A 15,130-nucleotide genomic window follows, 5' to 3' on the forward strand; every position below is an offset into this window, starting at 1 on the left:
GCGTTGGCCAGACTCTGAACGCAAGGGAGCGTGGCGTGCCTCGAGCTTGCGCTGTTGCTGGGCGACTTCTTGTGCTGCTGCCGCTTGGCTGGCGTTGTGTCTCCAGCTCCCGAGGCCTCAGGTGTCATCGTGTATTTATCCTCCCCGTGTGATACCTGTATCTACACCTCGTCGTCATCGTCGCGTCGCCTGGTTGGAGCAATTCGGGGTCGACGGTCAGGTCCATAGACTTGTGGCGTCAAGTCGTCCGTCTCGAAACATGGTTGGGGGAGCCGCGGAGCTCGTGCGGACGGGAGATAGTCAAGGAATACGGCGGAGAGGAGGAAGAAGATGAGGAGATGTCGTAGGTTGGTTGTGATGTTGTTATTGTTGTCGCGGTTGGCGTCGTGCCGCGTCAGGGAAGCCTGGGAGGCGCGACATGGCTGAGTCATCCACTCACCGCCTGGCGCCCTCCTCTGGCCGGCGTTCAACACCACTCGTAGTGCATGGGCCGACCATCAACACCTATGTCAGGCATCGCTTTCAGCATCGACCGCACCTGCATTATGTGGCGGCTTCCATCCGCCGCTCCGCTTCGAGACATGGCCTGGCCTTCCCAACCAGCATTTACTCCCTGACGCGACTTCACGAACCAGACGCGCCAATGGAGGTGCAAACGCCTTTCACACTGGGTGCAATCACCGGACAATGTCTTAATGACTTCGGGAAGAGATTCAGCAGGATTTTAGGGCGGCTGGTAGGTGAAATGGCCCCTGATTCACTGCCTACATGCCCTTTTCTCCCCCACACCCACCACCTCCATCATCTTCTCCTCCTCTTCCTCATGCAAAATTCAACAGCGACAATCATGCCAACCTCCCAGCCAGCGCCAAAGAACAAAATGCCTTCGGCTTCGTCGAACCAGGAGCCTCGGGCCCAGCGACCACGAACTCCCGACTCCCCCCAAAACGCCGCGCGCCATCTCGACTTGACGGCTCCTCCCATGACACCGCCGAGCCAGACACGACACGCTACCCCAAAAACACCGCCGTCTCCTCCGCGTCCGAAACGTAAGCGAGCCCTCTCAGAGCTTCAGGATCCATGCCCTCGCCAGAACGCGATTTGCAACTTGCGGCGACGCCTTTTCGTGGACAAGGCCGACCAAACGCAGGGTCGCGTGGAGAAAGCACCGCCGGTCGACGTGGTCCGCGAGGACAATCCGACTGGTCTTGAGGAGCAACGGTTGGCTGCCGATTACAATCAGGCTATCACTCGCCATCTGGAGATGATCGCTTGGCTACGTGTGCTTGTAAAGCACGGTAGCGTCAAGAATGATCGGATTTGATGTTCTAGGACCACGAAGTCAATCCTACAAGGGGCAGTGCAGATGTCACTGGATGATAATGCGGTTGCGGGCTGGAGGAACAAACATGCAACATGTTTTTGGTTCCATCTTTGAGGGTGGGGGCCTGCTTCTCCCGTCTCTTGGGAGTCGTTTCATCGCTGGCAGCCTCGTTATCCGGCTCTTTCGCTTCCTGCGTGGTGGTAGTGCATTTGGGCCCTTCCTGTCGTCCACAATGAGCACCTCTCCCGGCCAAGGCTGCTATCGTGGTTTCCAAGGGCAGGACGAGGACAGAGGCACGCAGGGTTTACTCTGCTCCATCGACGGAATATTACCACGCGTGAACCTTTTTCTGCCCCTTCGTCGTCTCCTTCGTCAATTGGATCTCGGTACTCTTCTTGAGATTGCCAATAAGCCAGAAAGATTGCCACGCTCTCTCGGACAATTTTACCTCGCGGTCGCACTTTTAGCAATTTCATATCATTTTGCAAAACGACGAGAGGTGGTGACGGCGGCGGCTTGGGCCTGTTCCATTCGATGATCTAGGGAAAATATGGATGAAAAAGCAATATCGGGAAAAAAGAATCAAAACAGTGCAGAAATTGGGTTCTCGAACGCGCCGGAGCAAACAGCTGTGCGCAGCTACGGGACTGGCCGATTTCCATTTCCAATCAAACTACCGATGCATACCTTACGTGTCTTCTGGTGTTCTCCTTATCCAATACCCTAAAATAATCACGTGCATCCAGTTCGTCCATGATGACCGTGTCCCCACACCATCCTCGCTTTGAAACGCCTGCTTTGCCTTTCCACTCGACGTCCACAAACTGCTTCTGCATGCACTGCACGCGCGTGCGCGCCTTCGATTCCACGGCACCAAGACGCCATCCTCGTCTTCATTGCCATCGTCATGTCATGTTTGGCGTTTGCGCCGTCCAGACGTCGGGCGGCGTTGGCGTGGGCGTTGGTAGTGGTCAGCTCGGGCCCGCGCCTCCGCGACCTCAACCCAGATGCGATAATCGCAGCACACCTTAAAAGCAGAGACATACGCAATGCGACTCTGAGAAAATACCCGGCCGACCCGGAGTTGCAGCGAGCGGCGAGGTACGCTGCAGCGAGTGTTCAAGGGGATCCAGACGTCAAATGATGGGTGCGAGGACTGGCAGCGTGCAACGAGCGACTTTTTGAAGCTGCACTCCAGCGTGTGGCAAGGTAGACGTGGAAACAGGCAGTGGAGGCGATTTGGAGGCTCAGGTCTCGAATGTTGTGCGAAAAGACAACCAGTGGGCTTGGAGGTTGAGCGGGATGTGCCGCTGCGCGGGCCGTACGCGGTCAGGTCCAGAAATGCGGCGGAGCAAATGCAAACGCGGCGGAGCGAACTACTTGGGTATGCAATGACAACACCCAACATGGACACGCTGCCTACGCGCAAACCATCACTGCTGAACCCCAGCAATAGCAAAAATCCTCTCATTGCCCACCAAATAAGTCAGCCAGCATTTCGGCTCCCCAGGTACGTTTGCATTGTCCATGGAAAATCCGATAATGCTTTGCTTCGATGCACCGCGCGTTGGCATCAAACCTGGCAAACTGAAGCTGCATTGCACTGCACCGAAATGGCGCGGCTCTTAATTGACGCTGCAGCATTGAAGGTGGCAGAAACAATTGGATCGAGAGGCCTGGGAATACTGACTGCCAGCAGTCCACATCAGGGTGGACGGTCTGCATGTGGTGTGTGGTGCAGGTCACGGGTGGCTGTCCGTCCCGATCGGGACCGATGACGTCATTGTCAGTCACTTCGTTCCATCAGATGTCGGAAGCCCCTCGAAGTTGTGGCAGGCGCAGCCCGCGCCGAGCGGGGTAGATGCCAACAAAAACACCAGAACTCGAATTCGAATCCTTTCTCTTCCTCTTCACCTCTCCACCACCTCTCCACCAATCTCCCTCGTCCTTGAGCCTTCGCCTTCGCCGTTGCCGTCACCCTCGAACCTCGGCGGTGCCGTTCAGCTCGTTTCCATCGTCGTCGTCGTCGTCGGCAGAGCGTGTTGCCAGAAAAGTGAGTCTGCATCTCGCTCTCCGCTTCCTCTCTGCACTGACTGAAACATCTGCTGCATAGGTTGCGGGTGCTGCGTTCGAAGTACGGGCCGGCCTGAGACTGCTCTGGCACCACTGTTCTACGTGACTGGTGGACTCGAAGTTGGACTCGAAGCTGGCCCTCGCCGCTCTGTTCAGCTCGTCCCATCGTGGCCAGCGGGGTGTGTTTCCAGAAAGGTATGCCTCCGTCTCCATCTTCCAAGCCAGAGTACTGACCAAAATGACTGCTGCAACGGTCGCGGATGCATGCCGGCCTAAGACTGTCTTGGCACCACTCTGCTCTGCACGACTGGTTTATCGTTGAACCTCGCTCTCGAAACTTGCCCTCGTTTTCACTGTCATCGACGGGGTGTGTTGTCAGAAAGGTACGCCTACCTCTCCATTTCCTCTCATTTCAAGCCACTGCACTGACAAAAACAGCTACGTTACGAGGTTACGGTTGTTCTGCGTTCCAAATCCAGATCAGCCCAAAACTGCTCTGGCGCTGTTCTGCGCGACTAGTGGTCTCGAACTCGAAAACGAAGCTCGCCGTCGAGCTCGCCATTGAATCTTGCCGTCGAACCTTGCCGTCGAACCTTGCCGTCGAACCTTGCCGTCGAACCTTGCCGTCGAACCTTGCCGTCGAACCTTGCCGTCGAACCTTGCCGTCGAATCTAGCCTTTGCACCTCGCTTTCGAACCTATCTTTTGAATCTCGCTCTCGAACCTCGCCGTTTTGTACCAGCAGCTCAGTCCTTGGTCGAAACCAGGGTGTGTTGCCAGAAAAGTACGCCTGCCTCTCCACCCCCATTTGTTTCAAGCTGCTTTACTGACCAAAACAAATATACAGGTTGCGGGCGCTGTGTTCGAAGTCCGGGCCGGCCCAAGACTGCTCTGGCACCGCCCTGCACGACTGGTGGACTCAAATCTCGCCTTCTTACTTCGCCGTCAAGCTCGCCATCGAATCGACCCATTGAAGCTCGCCGATAAAGTTCGCCCTCCGCCCTCGGACCACGCCCTCGAACACCTCGCCCTCGCCTTCTGCACAGCTCGTTGCCATAATCGCCCGCGGTGTGTGTTGCCAGAAAACTACACTTTCTTCTCCCCCTTCCAAGCCATATATTGAACAAAAGCTGACCCAAGACTGTTCTGGCACCGCTCTGCGCGACCGTATCACTCGAATCTCGCCCTCACCGTTCCCTACAGCTTGTTCCATCAACGTTGGTGGGATGCGCTGCTAGAAAGGTACGCCAGCCTCTCCTTTCCCTTCTCATTCCACACAGGTTGCGGGTGTCCTCTGTTCGAAGTCGAAACCGGCCCTAGACCGTTTTGGCACCGCTTTGCACGACGATAGACTCAAACCTCGCCCTTCTCGCCGTCTAATTTCGCCTTCGCTGTCCTGCACAGCTCGTTTCCACCGTCGTCGCTGGGTGTGGCTAGAAAAGTACGTTTACCTCCCTCTTCCAAGCCACAGTACTGACCAAAACGACTGCAGGTTGCGGGTGCTGCGCTCGAAGTCCGGGCCGGCCCAAGACTGCTTTGGCACCGCTCGGCGCGACTGGTGGACTTCGACTCTCCTTTCGTTGATAGCCCTTGCCAAACACCACCTTGTTGCCATCAGTAGAAAATTACTCACTTAGGCATCTTGAATCCTTTCGGTTCGTCCAGCTGACTTGCAGACTCCGTCCGAGTTTCCTGTTTCGATGGCCGCCGTCGCGGGCCACCATTGTCTCGTTGCCATCGACGGACTGTCGACCCCAACTGCACGCACTCTTTCCACCGCTCGTTGCCATCTACTCAAACACAACATCACTTTGGTTATGCATACTTGGTCTGTCCAACTCATCCTCATTTTGTCTTGGAATCTGACGGCACGCAGATTTCGCCTGCAGTTCTCCCCCTTTTGCCGTCACCTCGAACCAGCACTCCTCCTCTTCTTCTTTGGCTGTCCAACTCATTTCCACCTGCCTCGTCCTCGAAACTGATGGCTTACAGGTCTCCCCAACACCATTCTCCCCGCCGTTGCTCCGAACACAACGTCTCTTTTCCCGTCGGTCCATCTCACCCTCAACCTTCCTGTAAAGCTGACAGCATGCAGGTCTTTCCCCTCGCCATTCTACTTGACGATGCTTCGGATACATTCGTTCAACTCACCTTCGACTTGTCTTCGATACTGAAGGCATGCAAGCCTTTCCCCGTCGCCATTCCGCTTGCCGTCACCTCGGAAACACTTGCCCCTTTCTTGGTTTGTCCAACTCAGCCCCAAAATGCCCCCCAAAGCTAACTGCAGGCAGCCAACAGATTTGCTCTACTCGTTTTGGCCTCTTGCCAACTGCCGACCACTCGGTCACATCCTGTCCGATCAACCCTAGCCTTGGATGCTGTTTCGGAGAATCTCGCTGGAAGACTGCCGTGTCCTACAGTCAGCGGTCATGGTCGATCCGCGTTTTGGCCTCGGTTGTCGTCACGGTCGACAACTCTCCAAGGTTTTGGCAGTCAGATCCACATGCTTGCGTGAAGCTCTTTCTTACTGATTTGAACCAGGTGTCTGGCAGTCTTCTCGATGCCTTTTTCCGTCACAGTCTGACGAATTCCTGATCGCTCGCTTTGCTGGAAGTACGTTGAAAAGCCTTCGCCTCTCTTCTTGTAACTCCAGCTGACTTGACTGCATGCAGGCTCCCATTAGACTCGCGTCTTCCCCCGTTGCTGGCATACTCTTGTGTTTTGACCACTGGTATGTTCAGTCAACCCCAGTCTCTTCCGAGGCCCTTTCTGACTGACTTGACGACACGCAAATATTGCCCCCCCAGAACCGACTACCTCGTCCCCTGGCTCGGTGTCTACAGTTAACGCACCATGGCCACGAAAACTTGGTACGGTCGTCGCGCCTTGACAGCCAGCGGTAGCGTCAGAGCCACCCCCAAAGGGCTTGCGTCTTCTTCTTTCACCCCTCATTCTGGCCGGGACGTCGATCTGCCTTCTCTTGATCTCCCGCTTGCTGACACTTTGCAGCAGGACTTGCAGAACTCCGTCATCCCGCCGGCGCCAGTCTGAATGCCCCACTGCCTACCACGTCGACTTGCCGTCACCTCGCTGGCCCGCCCACTTGCCTCCACAGACGCCACTGCCGCGAAGTCAAGTGCTGAATCATCTCGCCCAATCTCTCCCACAGCCATTCGGCCGCAGTTGTGCAAGCAAGCCACCGACCCACCGTTGCTGGCATGTCGGTCAATTCTTCCCTGCCTCGTACATGCTGACATCGAGCAATAGCGATACGTAATATGGCAGGATTCGCTGTCTTCAAGTCATGACTCCTTCGGTAACCTCGTGACGAGACGGAGACGAGCTCTCAGACTGGCGCTGTCGCCCGTTTGCGTGTACTTCACCCGCGAATGAGCTCCAGTGCTGTTCCAAGCCGCTCAAACTCCTCAACTCATCCATTTTTCTCGACTTCTCCCTCAATGACACCGCAAATAATTTGGCATCGCCCAGTATGTCACCATTACCCGCCACAGGCCCCAGATGAACTTTGATCCCTCGGATTTCACTCATTTCGGTACGCTCTCGAGCCTCCTCCTCTTTCTACTCTTAGCCGCTGACACTGTTGAGCCCGCCGACACATACATCTTCATTCCGCAGTACCTGGATGAGCTTTGATGGGAATACAACCTGCTCAATCTAGTACGCCAACTATCTCCTTCCAAGTCTCCTTTTTCTACTCTCCAACCGCCTAACAGCTGCCCTGGCCTACCTTCTCGCTGCAATTGACCGACTCAATACTTACGGCTTGACCACCGACCATCGCTGACCGTCGCGCTACCATCGCATTACCAGATACTGGTGTACTCCTTTTGGAATATCTTCTCTCCAGCCTTGAATGTTTCCGTCGCCTTCCTCCATGCTGTTTACAGTTCCTGAATCACGTATGGTCTCTTCCTCTGGCGAAAACTCGCTATAATCTTCATGTTCTGTGCGACTGACTGCAAGAATAAAACGCAATGTTAGTCTTCGTCTTCCGCCTCCCTCGACATCGTTGTCCTCTGCCCATATCTCGCTGTTATCCTCGTGGATTTCCGCCTTCCACCCCTGATTATCGCCTTCCACTCCATGCCATCGTTTTCGCTACTGGATGCCAAACCGTCATCAATCGAGTCTCATCTCTTCCAACTCAATGTCCGCAGCCACCTCTATCAAAGTCGAAGTCGACGCGGCATTCGAAGACGTCGGGAACGCCAACCACCGAAGACAACCTGCCGTCCGAGGAGAAACAACAAAAACGTCTCCTCTTCTCCCCTTCAATCTCCCGACATGAAGTCGACCTCATCCGCCAATTCGCCCTGTCGGCCAGCTTCGTCTTCGCCACCGCCGTCTTGTTCTGTCGTCAGCGGAGTGTGTGATCAGTGCAGTACGCCTCCCTAATAACCCTCCTCAATTTGAGTCATTGTGCTGACCAAAACAACCACAGGTTGCGGGTGTTCTGTGTTCGAAGTCCGGGCCGGCCCAAGACTGTTCTGTCACAGCTCTACGCGACCAGCTCGAGTGCGGCAACTTCACGACGCCTTTTCTCTCCTCACTTGCCCGACCTCTACTTGTCCTCATCGGCCAACTGGCCCCGTCGACCAGCCTCGCCATCGCTATCTCGTTCTGTCGTCGGTGGAGTCTGTTGTCAGTGCAGTATGCCTCTCTTGCTGCCCCCGTCCTTTCAAGCCACTTTGCTTATGAAAACAATCTCACAGGTTGCGAGGTTTGCGTTCGTAGTCCGGGCCGCTCAAGACTGTTCTGTCACGGCTCTGCGCGACCAGATCGAGCGTGGAAATCATTGGAGAAGTCGGCACTTCTCAAGTTCTCCCTCTATTCAGAGTCACTGAATTCGGTCAGTCAGAAAAGCACGTTGGGTTTCCGGTAAGGCATCATTCCCTCATACTTGCCTCGACCTGCCTACCAGCTATGCCCTCACAAGCCAGCTTCGCTCTCATTGTCGTCAGAGAAGTGCGATCTGTTTCCCGTCTATTTCTCAAAAATTTGTGCTGATCAAAGCAAGGGTTAATTCAACGCCCGCGCAGCTAGACAGGAGAAGTAGTCTGCGTGTCCAACCTACTTTGGACCTCTACAGGCAGTGCCTTCGTCCTTTAACTTTTCGCCATCACCATCGAATATTCCATAACCAGGTACAATTCCTCTATTTTCATATCTCTTGCTCAACCGACCGCACGAAGAACCCAACCCACGTCCGCTTTACTATTGCCGTGATTCTCATCATCGCTACCTTTAGCGTATCCCCTCTCGTTTAACACCACTAGCAGCTCTATACATTGCCGCTACGGTCCTCGTTAGCTAGAATACATCACCCATGTTAGTACTCACTCCTCGCCTTAACTAACTTACTCTTTATTTACACTTTCATAGCTCTACCTAATACCGCCGCTGCCCTTCCGTCTCTTAAAACCTAAACATCCCTATTAGTAGGTATTTATTTTGTTTAAATCCCCCCTATCTAAATTTCTTCTTACTAATAGTACGTATAGCTCCGCCTAGCGCTTCTCCTATTTTTTCCCTAACCTAGTACGTATCCTCTAAAACTATTCACCGTTATCCTTTAAGTAAATTAACATCGTAATAGACTTAGCCCCTTACGTTACCATTTCGTATTTTCTTATCTAGATAGCATCATGTAAGGCTCTACCTCTTACTACTATTATCCTTATCTATTTAACTAGCTAACCTCCTATAGATTCCTTAATATTACTGCGTCTTATCTTATCCTAGTAGCTTATACTCGCCCTATATAAATATAAGAGTAGGTATTCTAGATAATAGAAATTAGGAGGCTAATATACTACCCTAGAGAGTCTATAAGAATCTTAGTATAAACCTTTCTAATTAGTATTCTTAGTAGAGTGCCTTTATTTCCGCTATAGTTAGTCTTCTATCTCCCCTTACCTAACTAATTACATATATAGACTTAACCTCTTACTATTACTACTATCTTCCTATTATTAAACTAACTACATAAAAGAGTCTAATATTTCTATTACTACTCTCTTCCTCCTATTACACTATATAAACTTTAATGTTTCTAACTCTACCTAACTAACTATATATATAGCCTCCTTAGTCTCTAGCCTTATAATCTTCTAGATTCTCTACTAATATGAACTTTAATAGATTATTTAAGACCTATATAGTCTAGTTTACTACCTAAGCTACTATAGGCTAAGAAGTTTATCGTTAATATTTACCTACTATTTTCTATACTTTTAACGTATCTAATTAGATTACCTTCTCTCTATTATTCCTAGATATCTAACTATTTTTTATTTATTATTTCTTACTATCTAGAATCCACCTTTATTAAGGATCTTAGTAACGCTACTCTATAGTAGGGTTATCTAAAAGTTTAATCCCTTACATTCTAGCTACTACTACTCTATATTACTATTAAAAGTCTTTAAGGTTCGTCTAACTATCTACGCGTCTCTTACTATTTAACTAGCTAGAGTTATTTTTTTAAGATCGCCCTTCCTCTTATAACTCTTATTAACTACTAATAGACCTAGATAATATAAAATCTATATCCCTCGTTATTTAACGGCTATAATCGCGTTTATCGACCTAATAATGCCTTTATATAGCTACTAGTTATAGGAACCCCTTTTCCTTAATTTTTAAGTAATAGTTCTAAATAAAATAAAGACGTCCTATATCTACGTAAGAGAAGCATGTTATCCTTTAATATTTTTAAGGTTAGGATAAGGATTTTATACGCCTACTATTCTCTTATCTTTTATTTTATATATGCTCTCTCCTCTTAGATTTAGTTTATAGCCTCTTCTATCCGTCGTCTTTTATTACTAACGTGATTTCTCTAGGATTAGGATCTTATACCTTTACTAACCTCCCTATTACCGCCTCTAATATTTTTACTCTTTATACTTAGTTCGTAACCTATTCTATTACTTATATCTTAGTACTAAATCGATTAATCTAGAACTAAAACCTTATATATTAGTTATTCTCTTCCCTCTTACTCCTTATCTCCCTCTCCTATATTCTATCCTTATAGTTAGTCTAAGGCTATCGCCTAACTTTATATAATCTTTACTTCCTAATATAACTACTTTAAGATTTCTACTACCTAACGCTCTCCTATCTCTTATCTTTATACTTATATATTTTAAGATTAGTTAGTAACCTTTACCTAACGTCGTTACGTCGCTTATTTTTACTCTAGGTTAGTAACCTCCTTACTTCTACCTAGTCCCTTTATGCTATTATTTTAAATTATTACTCCTTACTACCTATAACCTTTTTAACCTAAGACTACTTATTCTTTCTTACTTTTTAGTAAGTAGTACATCCTATATCTTCTATTTATATTTATAAGGTTACTATTTTTCCTCTAATAATATACCCCTAATAGTAGAGCTATCCTCCTAAACTTACTTCTCTTTACCCTTAACTAATACTCTATAATTAGCGCCCTTATCTAGCTTATTACTCCCTTTCCTAGCTCCTTATTTAGAAGAGTAGTCTCCTTATATAGTATGTTTTTTACTCCGCCTTAATACCTTAAAATTAATAGATTTAGGCCCTAACCTGCCCCCTACTTTTACCTCCTTATAAAAGGCTCTTTATAGTAATTTATCCTGCCTATTTAGGTTAAATATAATACTACCTACTTTACCTATATTTATAGATATTACTACTTCTTCTACGGGTTATAATAGGAGTATACTATAAATCTAGTTTCTAGATACTCTATACTAATATATAGGTTAGCTTCGCTCTTATAAATACTACTAAAGAAGAGTTATATTTAAGTTCCTATTACTACCTCTTCTCCCTATATAACCTAGTTTACTTCTCTACTACGGCTTAAGTATAGTAGACTCGTCTTAACTAGCTTCTCTAAGGTATATAAATATCCTTTTCTATTATAGAGGAGGTATAAGTTTAAAAGAATAGGAAATAATTAAAATATTCTATCTCTCCTTATTACTAGCCGTCCTAATCTTACTACTCTTAGATGCTCTTCATATATAACTTAACCTAGGAAGATCCCCCTACTACTATATAGGTATTTTAGGTACCTAATAGATTACTACTACTAGTAGTATCTATTTTTATATTACTATAGTATGCTTATAACCCGATATAGTTAGCTAATAGACTACTAATTTAGATATAACTAGTCTAGGACTAGTAGAGAAGGTTTATCGCGCTCTATTACTAGAGAAGCTACGCTAATAGGCGCCTAGAGTACCTAATACTACGCTCCTATACTTTTAATTATTACTACCTAGAAACTTATAGTTTATTAGCCCTCTACTTTTACGGAAACTTTTTACTAGAAGACCTTACTAATTTAAATTATATAAAATAAAAGTCTAGATCGCTATCTACCTAGTAAATTAGTATAACCTTCTAGTAGTCTTTAAATGACTAGTTATTATAGTTATAGGCGTTAATTTAGAAGTCTATCTTTTAGGTTAGGCTAAGTAGGATCTATAGAAGCCTAAATAGTACGTAGCTATAGTTACTTTAATCCGTTTTTTAATCTTCTTAAAGTTAATACTAATTACTCTATACTTAGTAGATCCTACTAATAGTATATAAATATAAAACTTCTTTATCTCTAGCTAAGTTAGTTAAGATTTAAGCACTTAGCTAATAACTCTAAAAATTATATTAATTATAAGGGCTAATAGATCCCTAGACTTATTTTAAGGTATAACATCTAATAGTTAATGCTATAAGGGTCTATGCCCTACTAAGGTACTTATAGTAAGATAATCTTCTATTCTAACTAATATATTACTAAAACTAGGCTAATAGGCGATTATTATAGGGTATTCTTATCTATCTCCTTCCTTCCTAGTTATACTACTCTAACACCGGTCTCTATAGTATATATCTAGATCTACTTAAAGCGTAAAGCTTATAATTAAAATAACCTACTCCCTCCGCCCTACGTCTATTACTACTATCGCTCTAATCTAGCCCTAGCCACGTTTATAAACTACTACTATCATGTATATAGAGACGACCTACTCGTACTACGCTTACTAGTACTACCCCCGCTATATACTAAAAGCCGCCTAATACTTCCTAGAATATTAGAGAGCTATGTATGCCTAGCTATTTAACGTACTACTTATAGTATGGGATAGTTTAGTAGTAGTGCCTTTAGTACCCTAATAACTACTACTAGAGCCTTTACCGTTAGTCTTAGGCGTATAGGCCGGCTAGGAAAGCCTATATAGTTAAGTAGTTAAGAATAGCCTCGCTATTAAGCTTAATGTTAGCCTGCTTAGCCTTAGAGGAGGTAGAGAGGCCGATAAAGGCGTAGCCTAAGGAGTGAGTAGCCTTATACGCTAGACTTATTACGGCTAGCTTCGAAGTCTATACTACTAGAACCTTATATAGCGCCTCCCGCACTAGCGAAGGCAGTAGATACTATAGCTACATTTAGATCGCGGGCTTTATGTGCGTAGGCTACTCCTAAGACTACTAGATACTAGAAACCCTAAGCTTATAGTACTAGTAAGCATGGTAGTTATGACTTATAAGTCCTAATACTATTTTCCTAAGTGCGTAACATTAAGTTAAGTTATCTTTCTAAGCTAATTTATCTTTAGGCCCTTAAAACCTGCCACTTCATGGATAGAGAACATTAAAACTACTAAGACTCGAAAGTTACCGCGGCCGACTCGCTAAGATGGACGCCGGCGTTTACGCATAGTAGTTTTAGCCTAGCAGCTACTACCCTCTCTCATAGCACCATCCACTCTAATGCCCGCCATTCCTCCGATTACTCTAGTTTACCATGCTACTCCTCCGCTCTACTAGGAGCTTTTTGTTAAGATAGGTATCCTAGCCGACACTACACCCTACATGTTTGAATGTTACCGACTTGCTAACGATCTCTCTAGGTAGACCGCGACAGCAACGGTTAAGATGCGAGGTTAGTCTTAATTACTCTGTGGATGATAAAATCTTGCAGGCCACTTCGCTATCTATACCACTAACTAAGAGCGCTTAAGTTAGCTGCGCATAAACGGCTTTCCGTTGTTAAAATCGAGCGGACTGCCTTAGTCAACCTACTAACACGCCTTACTGTTGTAAGTTCTCAATTACGGCAACGCATGAACTTTCTGGCTTGGTCAGTCAAGTTGAGTCGCGCTAATCCACATCATTAAGTCTCCAGTCTCCCTACCGCACATCCATGGTCTAGAGCGCACTTGGAATAGTTGCGTGACTAGCACTGCACCTCGATTGCCTATGAATCCATGCCTAACAACAACGCTACGACTCCGAGCTAGAATCCAGCCGAGCCGACACGGCACCGAACGAATCAGCTTCGCCGGCACCGCCTCCAAAGGACATGCCACCGGCCGACGAGGAGCCAGAGTTGCTTGGAATGATGGAACTCCGCCTGTCTCCCACTATAGAAGCAAGAGTCCAATGTTTATCACACTTCTGTTTCCCATCGCACCCCTTATGTTGCTTTTCTTTAGGTTACAGAGGCTTCCACTTGCGACGACCGCGAAGGGTTTCATTTGCGACGCACAAGGAGAAGCATGCTGGGAATCCTTTTATACTGCACCACCGCTAGGTTGTTCAAGACTTCCATCAGGTCTTAGACAAGATTTTTAAAAGAACAGTCGCGCTACAGGTTAGACTCGGAGACTCGGCAAGAATTAGCCGTACCGCTCGTCGGACCGCCGGCTTGCTTCAACCTCGCGCGTCCATGGGATTTATCCGTCTCATGCTCAACTTCGACGACGACATGGTCTAGACGCAAGATGCTACATACTCTCTTCGCTCACGCTTATTAATACCACTGAAATACCTTTTCGAGCGACTGTTGCCACGTCGGCGACTTTCACTCAAAGTTTCGTGTTGAGATTTTTCGCATGGAGCCGACCAAGTCCATTCCGTCAACGGTCCACCACCAATTTTTGCCCTTCCCGGTCCTCGAGCCGTGGCAAGGAACTTAATTAAGGTCTTCGCTGGTCGAGACCCGCAAAGCTAGGAAATCGCTCACACGTCATAGGGTTAAAAGTCTGACTCGCAAGACCGCACCTCGCAAGGCAAGCCACGAGTACTTACCACCACCCCCTTAGCTAAGGGCCAAGATCGAATTAGCTGCCACCGTCACACGCTGTTGCGCTCAACTGGACCTCGTCATTTAAGCCGCTCATCGCGGCGTCGGCTTCGAATCATCGCGAAGACGACGATGACATCCCGGTCAGCAACAGTTCCGAGCAAGACCTTGCCGTTACGGAGGCCAAGGGCTGGACTTGACTTTAAGGTCAATGAACATGCTTTGCGAATTGCCATTCCCAAGTACAACGACCCAACTACTTTGTATCTCAAGCCAGGCAAACCGCGCCGCGACTTCAACTATCGCCGCAGCCCTCCCGTTGGCGGAACTGACCGCACCCATTGTGTCGCCGCCCTCGAGCGCAAAGACCGAGTGTCTAAGGCAAAGACCATCGCCGCCGGCCGTCACCTCTGCCCCATTTTGAATTATGAGACCGGAGCAATTGGTAAGTGGTTTGGATGCGGTCTGATGACCGTGACTGCTCGGGGCTAAGGGCCTCCTATTGACTGTCAACAAGGATTCGGCGCCAGCTCATTGAGACCCAGCAATGTCAGCGTATGGATTCTCCCAACACGTCGAACCCGATCACCGACTCCTCCCGCGCCTTGGTCGATCTGCCTCTCAGAGAAC

General features: G+C 48.0%; 4 protein-coding genes across 4 annotated transcripts; 3 read left to right on the forward strand and 1 right to left on the reverse strand.

Annotated features, from left to right (window-relative positions):
• The first annotated feature begins 492 nt into the window (after positions 1–492).
• On the forward strand, positions 493–1,409 carry IWZ02DRAFT_156400 (uncharacterized protein). The gene is made up of 2 exons (XM_066761999.1): positions 493–736; positions 863–1,409. The coding sequence occupies exons 1-2, from the start codon at positions 644–646 to the stop codon at positions 1,322–1,324; spliced, it is 555 nt and encodes a 184-aa protein (XP_066617681.1). The 5' UTR covers positions 493–643; the 3' UTR covers positions 1,325–1,409.
• A 639-nt stretch (positions 1,410–2,048) lies between these two features.
• On the reverse strand, positions 2,049–2,990 carry IWZ02DRAFT_156445 (uncharacterized protein). The gene has a single exon (XM_066762000.1). It carries the CDS (start codon positions 2,793–2,795, stop codon positions 2,235–2,237), a length of 561 nt encoding a protein of 186 aa, XP_066617682.1. The 5' UTR covers positions 2,796–2,990; the 3' UTR covers positions 2,049–2,234.
• Positions 2,991–5,437: 2,447 nt separating this feature from the next.
• IWZ02DRAFT_156277 (uncharacterized protein) lies at positions 5,438–6,152 on the forward strand. The gene is made up of 5 exons (XM_066761998.1): positions 5,438–5,443; positions 5,492–5,638; positions 5,688–5,879; positions 5,938–6,009; positions 6,069–6,152. The coding sequence occupies exons 2-5, from the start codon at positions 5,575–5,577 to the stop codon at positions 6,077–6,079; spliced, it is 339 nt and encodes a 112-aa protein (XP_066617683.1). The 5' UTR covers positions 5,438–5,443; positions 5,492–5,574; the 3' UTR covers positions 6,080–6,152.
• A 7,145-nt stretch (positions 6,153–13,297) lies between these two features.
• Positions 13,298–14,315, forward strand: IWZ02DRAFT_156492 (uncharacterized protein). The gene is made up of 3 exons (XM_066762001.1): positions 13,298–13,357; positions 13,441–13,514; positions 13,594–14,315. Exons 1-3 carry the CDS (start codon positions 13,351–13,353, stop codon positions 14,047–14,049), a joined length of 537 nt encoding a protein of 178 aa, XP_066617684.1. The 5' UTR covers positions 13,298–13,350; the 3' UTR covers positions 14,050–14,315.
• Positions 14,316–15,130: the final 815 nt, after the last annotated feature.

This window comes from Phyllosticta citriasiana (genome assembly GCF_038021145.1).
Source record: "Phyllosticta citriasiana strain CBS 120426 chromosome Unknown IWZ02scaffold_22, whole genome shotgun sequence".
Taxonomy (NCBI): domain Eukaryota; kingdom Fungi; phylum Ascomycota; class Dothideomycetes; order Botryosphaeriales; family Phyllostictaceae; genus Phyllosticta; species Phyllosticta citriasiana.